Genomic DNA, 15,390 nt, shown 5'->3' on the forward strand with positions numbered 1-15,390 from the left:
GGACAGACTACCAGCTTCGCGAGACGCGCGCCGGGACGAGAAACTGTGTAGGCGACTGAACTTCAAAGCCGCCAGGTAGCAGACCACCAAAACAATGACCAGGCTGAAAGCTACTCTTCTTCTCTCATCAAGACATCAAGCTCGCAGTCCCGGTCAAGAGAGGCCCATGACCCCCACAAGGGAGAGGTTGGACAGGCGGCCAGGTAGCAGACCATCAAAACAATGACCAGGCTGAAAGCTACTCTTCTTCTCTCATCAGGACATCAAGCTTGCATTCCCGGTCAAGAGAGGCCCATGACCCCCACGAGGAAGAGGTTGGACAGGCGGCCACTGCCGTGGCTAAGCGGCCGTGGCGGCGGTCAAGCCCTAGATCGCCTTGTAATCGCTAGTCATAGTGAGGGAAAAACGCTTCGCCTTTGTAAACGTCGGCGCGTTGGAGTTGCTTTAACCGGTTATGTTTAGTCGGGCTGTAGATGTTCTAACACTCGCATCCATCAGTTCATCCAGCGTCTAGTCCGAACGGGGTGAGTGAATAATCCAGGCTTTATTTTCCCCTTACGTTGTTTGTCTTCGTCTTCTCCTTCCTCCGTTCTCCCCCAAACCGCGAGACATCAGCAAACCCTTCTCCAAACAGAACTCTCCGCTCTCGCCCGCACCGCGCTCCAGTTCCCGCCCGCAGCACCATGCTCATCGCCACCTCGTGATTCCTACTCCCCGAACCCGCACCCAGAATTCGCCATGGCGGCGTCGGAGCGGGAGGCCGGCCTCCTCGCCCGCGTGGCCGCGAACCACCTCTTCCTCGCTCAATTCGAGCCCATGCGCGCGGCTCTACTCAGCCTCCGCCGCCGCACCGATCCCGATCTCGCTGCAGACTTCCTCCGCGCGGTGGTCGCCTCGGGGGGCCGCGTCCCTGGCGTGCTCTGGTCGGCGCTGCCCGCCTGCCCCTCCTCCTCCCACCTCGCCTGGCTCGCCGTGCTTGAGCTCGCTGCCCTCCCTTCCACTCCCAACCCCGAGTCGCTCCGCCTCAAGGCTGAGTTTCTCATTCTTCTCCAGCCCATCGCTGATGACCCTGCCACCGGCGTCGATGCTCGGGGAACGCTCGTGAAGCTGCTGGATTTGGGGGTGGCGAGGCTGAAACGCGAGGTCGACGACTATGGGGAACCTGTCGAGGAGGTCCCGGTTACCGAGGAGGATCTGAGGGGGTTGTGGGGGGTGGTCCTCGACAATGCCGAGCTGTTTGACGCCCTGTGTGCGGGCGTTTCGAGGCAGATCGGACTGGACTCAGGTTTTGGTGTAAATGTGCTCCTGTCGTTGCGACGTAGCGTGCAGCTCGCCCACTTGGACGCCATGAAGGCGCTTGTCATGGCTGGTGACGTCGAAAGTGCTACTGGGCATATCCGGTTCCTCTGTTTGGAGAATGGCGTAGAGGAGGACAGTTATAAGTAAGCTCTATTGCAGCACCTTTTGTTAATATCTAAATACGAATCCAGTCATCATTTCCTGTGGAACATCTCGACATATGTTTGATGAAGTTGCAAGCTAAGACTTTAATGGACATCTCAAGCTGGCATGGTGCGGTTGATTGTAGCTTTAGGTACAATCTGTATTTGTGTGATTGCCCATTAAGAATCCGTGAAACATTCAAGCTAAATTACAGCCTTGAGTTAAGGTCCATGTGTATGTCATGGATGATCTTTTGTAGTCCCATTCCATATCAATGTCTCGATGAAAACAGTGAGCCCCTGTACTCTTGAGGTAATCTATGTCGGTACTGGAATTTGCAAATTACAAGTTTTTAGACATGCTTGTTTACCATCACTCATCATGATAATAGTTCAATGGGCGCAGGAAATATAGACCAGGAAAGTAAGATGATATACTCTTACAGTGACTAGTGAACTGCTAACCACCAGGTCTTATCCAAAGCAATGTTGTCGAATTTTAATGTAGCATCACCATATTTGCGTTTGTCATTTCAGATTAACATGTTCAAGTGTGTGGTGATAGATTTGGATATGATCAAATGTTCAATATTTTTTAATATAATTTCTTTGTGCAGGGTTGTCCTAGGTGATGTTGTGAAAAAGGGTTGGGAAAAATCATCAAATTATTTTGGAAAATGGTTTGAATCGCGTAATAGAATCATTACAATTTATGGAGAAGCACTTCAGTCAAGCAGTCCCCAGCTTGTTCAACTAATTCAGGTAAATGCAAAATTTTCATTCTTACTGGTATGGTTCTTCCATTGAAGTAGGTTACCACGAATTTGGTTGCCTGTTCATTTTTTATCAGACTTCCATTACCCGTTGATGACATGTGATCATCTACAAGAAGGGAAATTTGATTTACTTTTGTAGCGCACAGAAATTCAAGATCATTGAACACTCTGAATCCCAGATTCTGAGCTTTATACCTTCATCATTATTCTGTGCTTTAGTTGAACAATAAATTAATGCCGGTGGCCAGTTGTACCTTCCCGTGTTACTTCCTTCTCCATTGTACCTAAGAACATCCACATCTCTTATCACCTAATTTAGGTGCTAAGATGGATGCATCAGCTCTCTCTGTAATAATAATTTAGCTTCTACCCTCGCATTTGTGGCTGCGTACTATAGACCCAAAGTGGTCGGACCCTTCGCCAGACCCTGCGCAAGCGGGAGCTACATGCACCGGGCTGCCCTTTTTTATGCTACTTTATCTATCTCTCCTTTAGATTCTACCCAGGATCATCTGATGCGGACGCTCTAGCATATTGCCAGTATTTAGCTTTTGGAATGGTTATACATACTTGGTTTTAGATGGCTGATGCTAATATCTTTTTTTTTGGCTACCGATACCAGATCATTCTGGATGACATTCTTTCTGAAGAATTTGAAGACCACAGTATCTCTGATGCTCATTGGATGCCTCTTCCTTTCAAGAAGTTTCTGGAAACATTGTGGTTGGAGAGGGATGCTGATTCAGATGACAGGACCATTTTGACCGAAGCTATAGTATCCTGCAAGAAAGATCTGTTCCACTATTCTCGACTTTCTGGAAAGCATGTCCTTGAAGTTATCATGGAAACTGCTCTATCATTAATTAAGAGAGAACAGCTTCAAGAAGCTGTTAATGTATGCTAGTTTTCAGTGGGATACTGCCATTTATTTATTTGTGGATCTGCTATGAGCACTGCAGAACTGATTCTGCTAGTTTTCTGCCGCATTAACTTCTGGCAAGTTGCTTTCTGCAGGTTGTTTCTTTATTTCCCCTTCTCCAGCCATTGGTTGCTGTATTGGGTTGGGATATTCTGAAGGGTAAGACAGAACTGCGGAGAAAGTTAATGCAGTTGTTCTGGACAAGCAAATCCCAAGCTCTGCGTCTACAAGAATATTCACATTACCGTGCACAGACGGATGAGGTACTTCCTTTTCTCTTGAATCATCTTGCCTCTATGATATTGTTTAGCAAAAATATGTGAAGGATTACGAGTTTTCTATTGGCAGACATCCTGTGAGGAGTACCTATGTGACCTGTTATGCTTTCATCTGGATCTTGCATCCTTCGTTTCCAGTGTGAATTCTGGGCACCCTTGGAATTTGAGGAATTCATTGTTCTCCCAAAAAGAGCAAGATTCAGTTGTTAATGCAGAAACATTAGATCCTTTTGTTGAGAACATGATACTTGAGCGGTTAGCTGTTCAGACTCCCATGAGAGTGAGTTCTCTTATCTGAATTTGTGATCTCATTTTTTTTTTATGATTCTACATGTGGCCATATGTTTATCAGTCCTTCACACCTTCTATGATTGCCTCATGTACATTTTGGTCTCCCATGTTGGTTGCAAAACATTTGGTTTCCTAGTTGATAGTTTGATGCTCTTCTGATTTATCTTTTTACTTGCAGGTGCTGTTTGACGTGGTCCCAGGAATAAAGTTTCAAGATGCAATTGAGCTTGTTGGTATGCAGCCACTTTCTTCAACAACTGCAGCTTCGAAAAGGTTCACAACCAACTTTTTTGAGACAGTGCAGGAGTGCTGCATGTAAATATATTAGGATATGAAAAAAGGTCTTACACGCACGAGGGGAGTGACCGACAATAAGTTTGAAAAAGTAGAACAAAACCACACTGTACACTCAACAGGAAAAAAAATAACCTCCTACAGCTAAAGCCGCTCATCTTGCTAGCCCCAGTCAAGCTTCAGGATTTGAAGTGTGTTGCACTACTCGACGATATGAAAGTGTCCTTCACAACCATTTATGACATCACATTTTTAACTGCTATGTTGTATTAACATCGTAAATATCATCTTCTTTACTTCTATCATTCTATGCTTCATGTTTCCTGCAAGCATAAAGATTTCCTCTTCTTTAGTTTTTGACCTGAGCATTCCTGAGGTGCCTTCTGCTACTTTTGGTAAATGCCGTATAACATCCCCCCCACCCCCAACAAAAAAGCACACACGCAGAGGGAGAGAGAGATAAGAAAACTCGCGGGATTGTTCACTGATGAATTGACACTATTGTTCTCGTGAGCAGTTTATTTCATGTGGGCTTCTTGTACCTATGGCAGGATGCATGACATCGAGCTGATGCACATGCGATATGCTCTACAGTCAGTTGCCCTTTCTTTAGGGGAGATGGAGAAGTGTGCAGGTGATGGGAATGAGCACCATTATCACATAGCTTTGTCATATTTGAAGGAGATGCAAAATTTTATGGAGGCTATCGAAAGCACTCCACGAAAGGTTTGGCTCTGCTTTGTCATATTGATATTTTCAGGAGTCATGCCAGAATGCTAGTCTTGAAAGCTTCAGAGAAGTCGTCAGTTGAACAGTTAAGCTTCATTGGGCTACTTTCCTTTGCAGATTTTCATGGTCAGCATTGTATTATCATTATTACATATGGATGACACTATCAAGTTGCCGCAAGCCGCCCCCCCAGAGTGTTCTGTCAATCATGATTGCTGTGATAGTAATACTGAATCTGAAGGGAAGAACATGGTGATATCTTTTGTTGGACTTCTGCTTGACATACTTCGACATAATGTCCTATTTAAAGGCCCTGATATGGATCAGTTGCCAAGTACTGGTCTGTCACCTGCTGGCAGGCAAGCGTTAGAGTGGAGACTCAAACATGCCAGCCATTCCATTGAAGACATGGATTGGCGTCTATCTGTTCTACAACGCCTCCCACCTCTGTCTGGGCGACAATGGAGTTGGAAGGAGGCATTAGTTGTTTTACGTGCCGCTCCTTCAAAATTGTTGAACGTGTGAGTTTTCTATTCTGTACATTGGTTTCTTGCTGTATTTTACTTTATTCACTTTATGCATCCTAAGATCAGGCTTTAATGTGGGCTCTTTGCGCATTACCCAGTATAATTACCTCATTTGTTCACTATATTGAGGTCACATGGTGGTAAATATCACTGTTTATTCTCTGTGCTTCTTGTGGAACTTCTGTAGTTCTCTCTCCCTGTGTGTGTGTGTGTGTGTCACATGGTTGTGGAGTTCATTGGAATTCTTGGCAGGTGCATGCAAAGGGCAAATTATGGTATAGGAGAGGAAGCTGTACAACGATTTTCTTTGCCTGCTGAGGATAAAGCTTCTCTTGAATTAGCTGAATGGGTAGCTGGTGCATACAGAAGAGCATTGGTATGCCTTTTCTTGCCTTTTTTTGGTTTCTTTATTAGTTGAGATGAAGTGATGTGGTCCCCTTTTTTGTCCATGCACATGTAGCACATAGAATTTTACACTTACATAGGCTCTTCCTCTCCCCCCCCCCCCTCTCTCTCTCTCAGCAGAGGGAAGGAGAGATGGAAGGGGAATGATTGGAAGTGTGGTAGTGGCAGAAATTTATGATTATAACTTATAAGTGCCAGTCACAGAAGAAGTAGCAAACTCTCGGCAGAGGGAAAGAGATGTAAAGGAATTGAGAATGTTTGACTGCAATTCTAGGATGTCACTTTATTCTTTGACCAGACAGAGTGCATATCAAACCATTTTGCAATGTACTCATATTAGAATTTTTGGATAGGCAGATATACAATCTTGTGATCTGCTATCAATCTACCTCAGGTGAATACTTGATTGTGGCAGGATCGAAGGAAAAATGACAAATGGGTTCTGTGCAGTACCCCCACTTCATTTTTGCTTTCTTCAGAACAATTAAATGTCGTTTGATGTTACAAAATATTTAAGGTTGTGCCAAACTTTATGTTTCTTATTTCCGTGTTTTATGCCCAGGTTGAGGATGCTCTAAATCGGGCCACAGACAACCCAAGTGTTGCACGCGAATCAGATATTTTGTCATTCCGTGCTCAGCTTGGTCCTTTAACTACGGTCAGGATTTTAAATCATGATCTGCATTTGATGTTGTTAATGATAGGTATTTGTAGTATTTGACCTGACAATAAATCTGAACTGTCAGATTCTGCTTTGCATTGATGTTGCTGCAACTTCTGCTAGGTCAGGGGATATGTGTCGATTTCTTCTTGATGAGGTAAGCGTTGACTGTCATGCATTTCTACATCTCGGGCACTCACTTTTGGTACAGTATCTACTACCTCCGTTCACAAATCTAAGATGTTTTGGATATATCAATATAGACTACATACGGACTGAAATTAGTGAACAAACTCACTAAAACGTGTCTACATACATCCGATTCAGAAAAGTTAGAGCATCTTATATTTGTGAACGGAGGGAGTAGTTCATTGTGTATATCTTCACTCCTGCTGTTATACAATTTCTGGTGAGAAGATGGTTTTTACTGATAAATTTTGGAGAGCTTCCTGTAACTATTTTTTGTGGAATGAATAATGATAGGCTCTCCATTCGTTTTTGCCTTGTATGATTATGTTGCAATCTTCCAAATTTGAATTTTTGGATTTCTTAGTGATTGATTGGGTCATAAACACGGATTGAGTCTCGTCCTGCATTCTGTACTAGTGCCCGTAAGAACACTACCCGTCTGGTCCACATTCCTAGCTACCCACCACCCACGCCTCATGACGCCATTCCCAGACCTGGGTATCTGGTGACTAACCAGAATGTACTTTGCCTATCTCTCTGTTTTTTCTTGTTTAATTTGGCATCTGTTTTTGCTACCAGAAAGTGTGTATGCTATCTTATGCCATCTATGTCAATTCTAGTTGCACAAGCTAGCCAAGATCAATTAGGTAACCATATTGCTTTTAGCATAGTGCCATAGTGTGTGTAAACTGTCAATCTTGTAAAGAAAGTGTATAACCTGACGTTTTCTTCTTCTCATGTACAGGCTACAAGTTTGTTATCTGAAATATTTCCAGGAACCTCCCCAAAAATAGGTCCAACTTATTGGGATCAGATTCAAGAAGTTGCTATCATATTAGTGATAAAGTGCATCCTTCAGCGCCTGAGTGGCATTTTAGATCTCGTGAGTTTTTTATTTTCTTGTGCCTATCAGTAAATCATGCATGGTTCATTTTCATTATTGAATTTCTTCCTCTTGTGTACCATTTGTTTATGTACTTGAGCAGGATGTTTGCGAGTCTTAACGTACAATTTCAGCATTGGAGGATGTATCAAAGGCCTCTCTCAGTTCATTACATGTTCAGTAGCATAATCTAATGCTGTACTCTTTTCTTTATAAAACAGTATTTGATTATTTTTATGGCTTTGATTTTAATTATCATACCAAAGAAAGATATCTGTGATTATGATGCCCTACTGTCCCATGTTTAACGAAGCGACTTGACTATGTAGTTAGTTTTTAATACCTAATGCATACTTTTTGGTGTCATCTAGGAAGGTCGGCCATATCTTCAAGTAGTTTTTACCGAAGTGAGTGCCTCTTTGTCAACTGAATCTAGCAGAGTTGGACAAAAGCAACGTCCACTTGGACTCCTGCATCAGATGATTGATGATGCCTTCAGAGGAAAGCGTCAGTTCTTGAATGGTAATGCCTACTTTATTCAGTTGAACTGTAATTGTTGTTGCGATTATGTTCTAGAGGCATTTCTGAACTTTTCTATTTCAGGTAAACTTCACAATGTTGCAAGAGCTATTGTTGATGAAGATTCGGATAAAACTTACTCAAAAGACGGTACCAAGTCAGAAAAAAAAGATGCTTTGATATCCGAAAAAGGTACAGTCCTTGGTCATGGACTTAGAATCCTGAAGCAAGCATCTAAGACTGACCCAACAGCTTCAAGTGTTCCTGAAAGCAGTTCAGACCACAAAGGTTCTACAAACAGATACTTGGGTCATGTATCTACCAAGCCGTCGACATACTTATCAAACTTCATAATATATATTGCAACCATTGGTGACATAGTTGATGGAACTGACACGACTCATGATTTCAACTACTTCTCATTGGTGTACGAACGACCAAAAGATGTAAGCTCCTTCACACGCTGGGTAAAAAATATACCGTTTGTCCTTTTCTTTTACTTCTTCCAAAAATTACATGAAAGACCATAGCAAATTGTCCTCTTTAGAATGACATTTACTACTAATAACTGGAAACGGAGTGCTAGTTGTATTTGTAATCACCTAAAACAAATAACTAACACCTCCGTCCCAAATTAGTTGTCTTAGATTGTCTAGATACGGATGTATCTAACACTAAAATGTGTCTTGATACATCCGTATCTAGACAAATCTAAGACAACTAATTCGGGACGGAGGGAGTACTTATTAAGAAATTCACTCCACCTACATGTTTACCAAATTCAGTTACCCTATAATTCACTTACATAACTCATCCCCATATTATTGAAAAGGGGAGGATAGGCAGGAAGAACTACGTATATTTAACTTCAAGAGTGGGGATTTGCACCCAAGGTCTCAACCAGGGACGGAGCTAGGAATTTTATTTGAGGGGGCCCATACATAAGAATTTAGTGGTCAAATTCACAAGTCAACGTACTACTTAGGGGCAGTTTAAGATATTTTTTTACAGCATGGGGAAGCCATAAGTGGATGAATAAGTTCCCATGGCTTCTAGTATTTTGATATATCTTTGGCCGAATGTGGAACCTCGTGGCTGAACAAATTATAAATAAATATTAGTTATCACTTGTAGGTATTCGTGGGATTTTGTCTATGAGCTTAGAGCATCTCTAACCGATCCCCTCTAATTTAGAGACGTTAACGGCCGAGTATCCTTTAGAGGAGTACATTTGCTCTTCTAAAAAAGTGTCGTTTCTAACCGCCCCCTAAACTTCGATTAGTAAAACTTACATTTGGCTCATACATTTCGTCAAACAGTTGCTATGCGCCTTCGCGGCGAGCGGCGACGATGGTGACCATGCTGGAGTCATGAGTCCTCGTCCGCTGCCGAACGCATCACAAATCCGAGTGGCGGAGCAGCCTGGGGTACCCGGAGGGGCCATCCGCTCCATCCTCATGCCGCGCTTCCTCCGGTGGCCGGACCGTGAATCCGCCGCAGCTGCCGCCGTCAAGGCCAGCTCCTGTGTGTCCGGCAGGTGGCCGTGGCCGTGGACGCCGCTGCCAAGGCCAGGGACAAGATCGCGCACAACCTCCTCCACCGTGGCTTCGCCGGCTCCGACTACGGGAGGAGCACCGCCAGGCTAGGGACAATGAGGAGGCTCGTCTCCGTGGCCGGAGACGATGGAAAGGACAAAAAAAAAAGATCAGCGGAATCCCGCTGTAATCTTGCCGGAATTTGGTTACCCTCCTCTAACCGTTATAAGGGATCGGTTAGGTGCCAGTTAGAGGAGGAAAACAAAATCTATCCTCCTCTAACCGATATAGGGGATTGTTTAGAGATTCTCTTATGTAGTAAAATATTTGCAACCCACGTTAGTCTAGCTTGGCAATGGTCAACTCTGTTCAATGTGAATTTCTTCAACAACATTAATACTGCGTAGAGACCCTCACTGATCAGTGCAAGGCAACATTCATAATGTGGAGTATGGTTGGAGCGAAGGAGCTTCAGGCCTTTACATGGCAGTGGTCGTTGCGTTGTATCACCTTTAGATCTTTGATTTTTCTCATGTTTATTCAGTCATGCGCTAAGCACCGATACGGATACGGATACGAGTATCGGTATCGGGCCGATACGGATACGTAAATTCGCTATTTTGAAAAAAAATGCCAATACGGGGATATGTTTTACTATTTTTTAAAATAAAAAATAAAGTATAGAAGTGCATTCAGAATGTCAATTGTGACCTTTGTACATGCATGGATTCCATGGCTCCCTGTCTTCAGCAAATGAGCAGAAACTCTAGAGTAGCTACTCAAAGCAACATGACTACACTAGTTACATTTCCATTTAGTGTTGTCCCCTCCAGGTGATTTCTCTATAATTGTGACATGGCTCCACAATGGTGCCCTTAGATTCGTAGGTACAGCAGGAGGAGCCATCTGGAGGAGATGAATATGAGATCTTCGGAGGAGAAAGAATAGGAGATGAGCTTGGCTGGGCAGGGAGGGGGCATTGGTGAGGAGGAGGAGCAGCTCGTCGCCGGCTAGCCGCCGCCGCCGCTGGTGCTGGGTGAGCAGGCGTCGCCTGGTGTGAGCTTGGGAGGGAGGAAAGAATCTGGGAGGGAATGGATGGGGGGCATCGGGGTACTAGGGTTGCTGGTTGCCTCTTTACTGGGCTGAGTGGGCTCTTAAATGGGTTGGGCCGTACCCAAGACGTATTGGCAAAGTATCGGGATTGTTTTAAATCATTTCTTCACGGATACTCCATGGATACGTATCTCGGGGGGGGGGGGGGGGGGGGGGGTATCGGAGGCGAATCGGTATCAGATACGGTATCCGATATGGATACGCTGGTTGACTGAAGTATCCGTGCATTCGAGTGCGCTACAGACCATGTTTCGTTGGCTTTGTAAAACCTTTTCTATCTTAATATACATACATGCAGTCCTCCTGCATGATCTCCATTCTTGATGATTTCTGGTCCAACCTGAGATTCTATGCATCAAACCACAATACATTTCAATTATCATGCCGTATACTCTTCTAATTCAACATCCTTTAAAATATTGCCTAAAAAGAACGAGAAAAGACTAACTGACACATTATATTGGTGAAGACATAAAGTGCAACGTCATTTGTATGAAGTGAACCCCTTTTAAGAAACACAGGGTAATTACTGTTCAGTGTCCTTTTAAGAAACTACGATGGAATATTGTTTACATTCAGTTTCTTTTGTCTTGCTGTTATTGTAGTCCAAAGTGGTTCGAGAATTATTTCGGACTAATATAATGTTCGTCTGCCATGCAGCTTTTAACTCGTTTAGTTTTTGAGCATGGAAGCACTGACGCAGCTGCGAAGGTAGCTGACACAATGGGTGTGGATTTTGTGCATGAGATAATATCAGCTTGTGTGCCACCAGTTCTTCCTCCACGAACAGGACAAGGATGGGCTTGCATTCCTATTTTAACCACAGTTTCTAATATTATTTCTGAAAACAGTTCAACAGTTCCAAAGTCCCTCCCCCCTGATCAAGGATGGAGTCCACATGATTCATTGTTGTCTTCTCGCCGGGATCCGCTGTATCCTCTTCAGTTAAATTTAGTGAAGCATTTAGCCCAATTATCATCAGTAAGAGCAGTTCTGGCATGTGTGTTCGGAAGTAGCATACTATCTGGTGACAGTGAATCATCTCCTACTTATGTGAAAGATGCAATGCAAACCACTGAAGTTGAGAGGTCATTCTATGAATTCGCTCTTGAACAATCGGAGAGGTAATGAATAGTCATTTTATGCCATCATGTCCCAATCAACTTCACTTTGTAAGTATCTAAGTTACTTGCAGATATCCAACTTTGAACCGGTGGATACAGATGCAGTCTAACCTTCACCGGGTATCTGAGTCTGCCGTGGCAGTTAAAACTGAAAATGAAGTCGCCGTGCATCAATCAAAAGGAAAATTTTCTATTAAGCGAGCTCGTGAACCTGACAGTGATGCTGAATCAGAGCTTGAAGATGTCGTCATAAATGGAAATGCCGCTTCAAGTACACTAGAATCCCCTAAACATGATGATGCTAAACTAGAGCCAACAGCTTTTATTTCTTTTGACTGGGAGAACGAAGGACCATATGAGAAAGCCGTTGAGAGGTAGCAGGATTTTACAATTTTTTCTTGGCCACACCTTTTGCTCTACACATAATGAGAGTTTCTCACTTGCACTTAGCCATTACTTGTTGTGATAATTTCTACTCCTTCCGTTCCTAAATATTTGTCTTTCTAGAGATTTCAACATGTGACAATTAAACTTGCTTTGTCTCTGTAGGCTAATTAATGAAGGAAAACTAACTGATGCTCTTGCTGTATCCGACCGTTGTTTGCGCAATGGAGCGTCTGATAAATTACTTCGATTGCTCATTGATCAAAGGGAAGAAAGAAGTCTAGGCACAGGACAATTCCGCCCATATGGTTCCCGTAACTTGGGGAGTAATACTTGGCAGTATTGTTTGAGACTGAGGGATAAAAAACTTGCAGCTCAGCTTGCTCTTAAGTACGTCATGTCATTTTCGTTCCAGCCTTATTAGTACAATAAACCTTTTGATTTTGTGTAATGAAGGATTCTTTCAGTTTTAGTATATTTGATAGATGTCCATTTTGAATGCATCACCGTTGCTATATTTTTGTTCTCCAGATAGGCATATTGAGTTACTGAGTGCATACTTTCATTTCTAGGTACCTGCACAGTTGGAACCTTGACGCTGCAACCAATGTTCTAACTATGTGCATCTGCCACTTACCTGAGAATGATCCTATGCGGAGTAAGGTAGCTTGACTTGCATTTATTTACATTTCAAGTTCACACATTATCTTGAAAGGTCATATGGACATATGTTGTTGTGTGCCTGGTCAACTCATGGCTTTACTTAGTCTAAAAAAACTGTGATTTCATTTATGCATATCACCTAACAGATATTCTGTCCAAGCCAACACTAGGTAGCTCTTGCTGGTTTGTCTTGCTATCTAACTTTAAAACGTAACAATATGTGCTTGACTGTGATTGTGTCATTCTATGACACAACCTGTTTAGTTTGACGCAACAGGTTCAGTTTCTCAAAACTTAGCTTTTACGACCTGGTCTAGCATTTCTTGTTTGTTATTGTATAATCCCACCACCCATTCCTGGTCATCTTCAACTCAAATTTAGGGTGCCTATTATTCTTAATATATTGATACCTAGGTCCTTCTATGTATCCATAATTTTTTTTTATAATTTTTCTGTGTCATTTTGTAACAGGTGCTACACATGAAGCAATCTCTGCAACGGTATGGTCATATTATGAGTGCTGATGACCATTACACCAGATGGCAAGAGGTAAGCCAATCAATGAATGTCATATGATTTTGATCTTCCGTCCCACTATTTTAAATTTTGTGACAACATAGGCTTCAGAATTGTTCCTTAAAAGTATGTGTCGTTTTTTGTATCGAAGTTTTCCATGTTTAAACTTGACTGACATTCAAATTACTAGGTCGAAGTTGATTGTGAAGATGATCCAGAAGGGGTAGCACTTAGGCTTGCCGCCAAAGGAGCTGTATCTGCTGCTTTACAGGTCGCCGAAAGTGCCTCTCTGTCAATCGATTTGCGGAGGGAACTGCAAGGCCGCCAGCTTGTCAAACTTCTTACCACTGATCCACTTAATGGTGGAGGCCCAGCTGCGGCATCACGATTTCTATCGACCTTACGAGATTCCAATGATGCTCTTCCTGTTGCCATTGGTGCCATGAAGTTATTACCTGACTTGCGCTCAAAGCAGCTTCTTGTATGTTGCCAAATCTGACAAGAGTTAATTGTCCTAAAATTTTCTGACAAGGATTAAAATAATACTGATTAATTTTTTCAGGTGCATTTTTTTCTCAAACGTACAGTTGGGAATTTGTCAGATGCTGAGATTGCTCGACTTAATTCATGGGCGCTGGGTCTTCGTGTTCTTTCCTTATTGCCATTGCCATCACAACAGCGTTGCTCTTCTCTGCATGAACATCCTCAGTTGATTCTGGAAGTACTATTGATGATGAAGCAACTCGAGTCTGCGTCTCTGGTATTCCGTTTCAACTAATTTTTTGCATGTCAACTCTCATCCTTGAACTTTTTGGGACAACAGAAATGATTCTCTCATTAGAGCTGCTGCTATACTAGGAACATGTCAACCTACTGTGCTGATAGAAGATTTCTTCTTTATGACTTCAGGTTTTGAAAGAATTTCCATCCCTGAGGGATGACAAGTTAATCATTGCTTACGCTAAGAAAGCAATCTCTGTCAATATCGATTCTACTCTTAGGGAACCGCGACAAACCATCTCTGCGGCAAGAGAAAAAGAAAAAAAGGCTGCCATACCAGCTAAAACAAATTTTGTGCAGAGTTTTGGCAACTTTCAGAGAGAGGCACGTAAAGCATTCTCATGGGTGCCCCGCGATGGTGGCACCAAAACCCCCCCGAAAGATATCCCTCGGAAAAGAAAGAGTTCAGGCTCAGGTGATAGATCCTCTTGGGAAGCGATGCCTGGTGTACAGGAGGAGCAGACACCTGTTTACCCTTCTGAAGGACAAGATAGACTTCCTTTTGTTTCTGCTCCTGAGGAGTGGGTGCTTACCGGAGAGCCTGATAGGGATAACACAACTCGTTCATGTCATAGATATGAATCCTCTCCAGATATCGCACTATTCAAGGTGTGTTGTTTGCTTATCAGGCTTATCTTTCTTCGAATGCTACTGATTTATAAGTTCTTATCCTGCATTATTCTGGCTTATCCGCAGTCTTCCTTTTTCCGTATTATGCATCAAGGGCAGCTAGTTGGTAGCTTTGAATTATTGACCTAATATTATTTCCTGATGTGCCATTTTTTTAGCAGTTAAGTTGGAAATACTGCTAAATTGAACTTGATTTTAGATTAATTTTCTTTCCTACTTATAAAGTTTACAGTTGGTGGCCGTCCGTTCACTCCTATGTCCCACCTCTTCCTCTCAGCTCTGTCAAGTGGACCACGCATAGGAACCTAGCAGGCAGGTAGGTGGATTAAAAAATAGGGATAATTGATTTTATGCCCCTAGTTGGGTCACACTCGGCAGGTTTACCCCTAGTTTCCGAAAACACTTGTTCCTGCCCAAACCACTTTGCTCCTCTTATGCTTTTGCCCTTTGACCGTTTGACCATCACTTTGAAAACTTCATAAAAATTTCATACTAACTCAGAAAAATCCAAATAAGATATCAAAATGTTCAGAAAAGCATCAACTATATGTGCATGTCATTTGCATTCATGAAAAAAGTGTTGGCCAGTCCCCATCTCAGTTTTAGCTCATATGATCTTAGCATGAACAGTAAAATCTAAAAAAATTCTAAAAAAAATTGGTGGCAAACTTTGACCAATGTTTTGAGTGCTTGCCAAGTTTCATAAGGGAATGACATTCGTGGAAGTCCTGG

The 15,390-nt window shown here is 42.8% G+C and overlaps 1 protein-coding gene across 3 annotated transcripts in view; it reads left to right on the forward strand.

The window, feature by feature from the left end:
- Nucleotides 1–523: 523 nt before the first annotated feature.
- LOC123078491 (uncharacterized) overlaps nt 524–15,390 on the forward strand; it is a 28,135-nt gene continuing 13,268 nt past the window's right edge. Inside the window, exons 1-22 of one of the 3 annotated variants that reach the window (XR_006437492.1) lie at nt 524–1,442; nt 2,060–2,204; nt 2,841–3,113; nt 3,233–3,400; nt 3,486–3,695; nt 3,885–3,979; nt 4,552–4,726; nt 4,847–5,250; nt 5,509–5,632; nt 6,224–6,319; nt 6,408–6,479; nt 7,257–7,394; nt 7,766–7,916; nt 7,998–8,359; nt 11,222–11,685; nt 11,757–12,059; nt 12,235–12,459; nt 12,642–12,732; nt 13,204–13,281; nt 13,439–13,729; nt 13,811–14,008; nt 14,158–14,637. Coding sequence is in view for 2 of the 3 variants with exons in the window: in XM_044501020.1 (XP_044356955.1) it covers nt 739–1,442; nt 2,060–2,204; nt 2,841–3,113; nt 3,233–3,400; nt 3,486–3,695; nt 3,885–3,979; nt 4,552–4,726; nt 4,847–5,250; nt 5,509–5,632; nt 6,224–6,319; nt 6,408–6,479; nt 7,257–7,394; nt 7,766–8,359; nt 11,222–11,685; nt 11,757–12,059; nt 12,235–12,459; nt 12,642–12,732; nt 13,204–13,281; nt 13,439–13,729; nt 13,811–14,008; nt 14,158–14,637 (5,328 nt within the window). In the remaining variant the exon portion in view is untranslated. Of the gene's footprint in view, nt 1,443–2,059; nt 2,205–2,840; nt 3,114–3,232; nt 3,401–3,485; nt 3,696–3,884; nt 3,980–4,551; nt 4,727–4,846; nt 5,251–5,508; nt 5,633–6,223; nt 6,320–6,407; nt 6,480–7,256; nt 7,395–7,765; nt 8,360–11,221; nt 11,686–11,756; nt 12,060–12,234; nt 12,460–12,641; nt 12,733–13,203; nt 13,282–13,438; nt 13,730–13,810; nt 14,009–14,157; nt 14,638–15,390 lie in introns of all 3 variants that reach the window. The other 2 variants (XM_044501021.1, XM_044501020.1) reach the window with 2 other exon arrangements.

Source organism: Triticum aestivum, chromosome 3D, assembly GCF_018294505.1.
Source record: "Triticum aestivum cultivar Chinese Spring chromosome 3D, IWGSC CS RefSeq v2.1, whole genome shotgun sequence".
NCBI classification, from domain to species: domain Eukaryota; kingdom Viridiplantae; phylum Streptophyta; class Magnoliopsida; order Poales; family Poaceae; genus Triticum; species Triticum aestivum.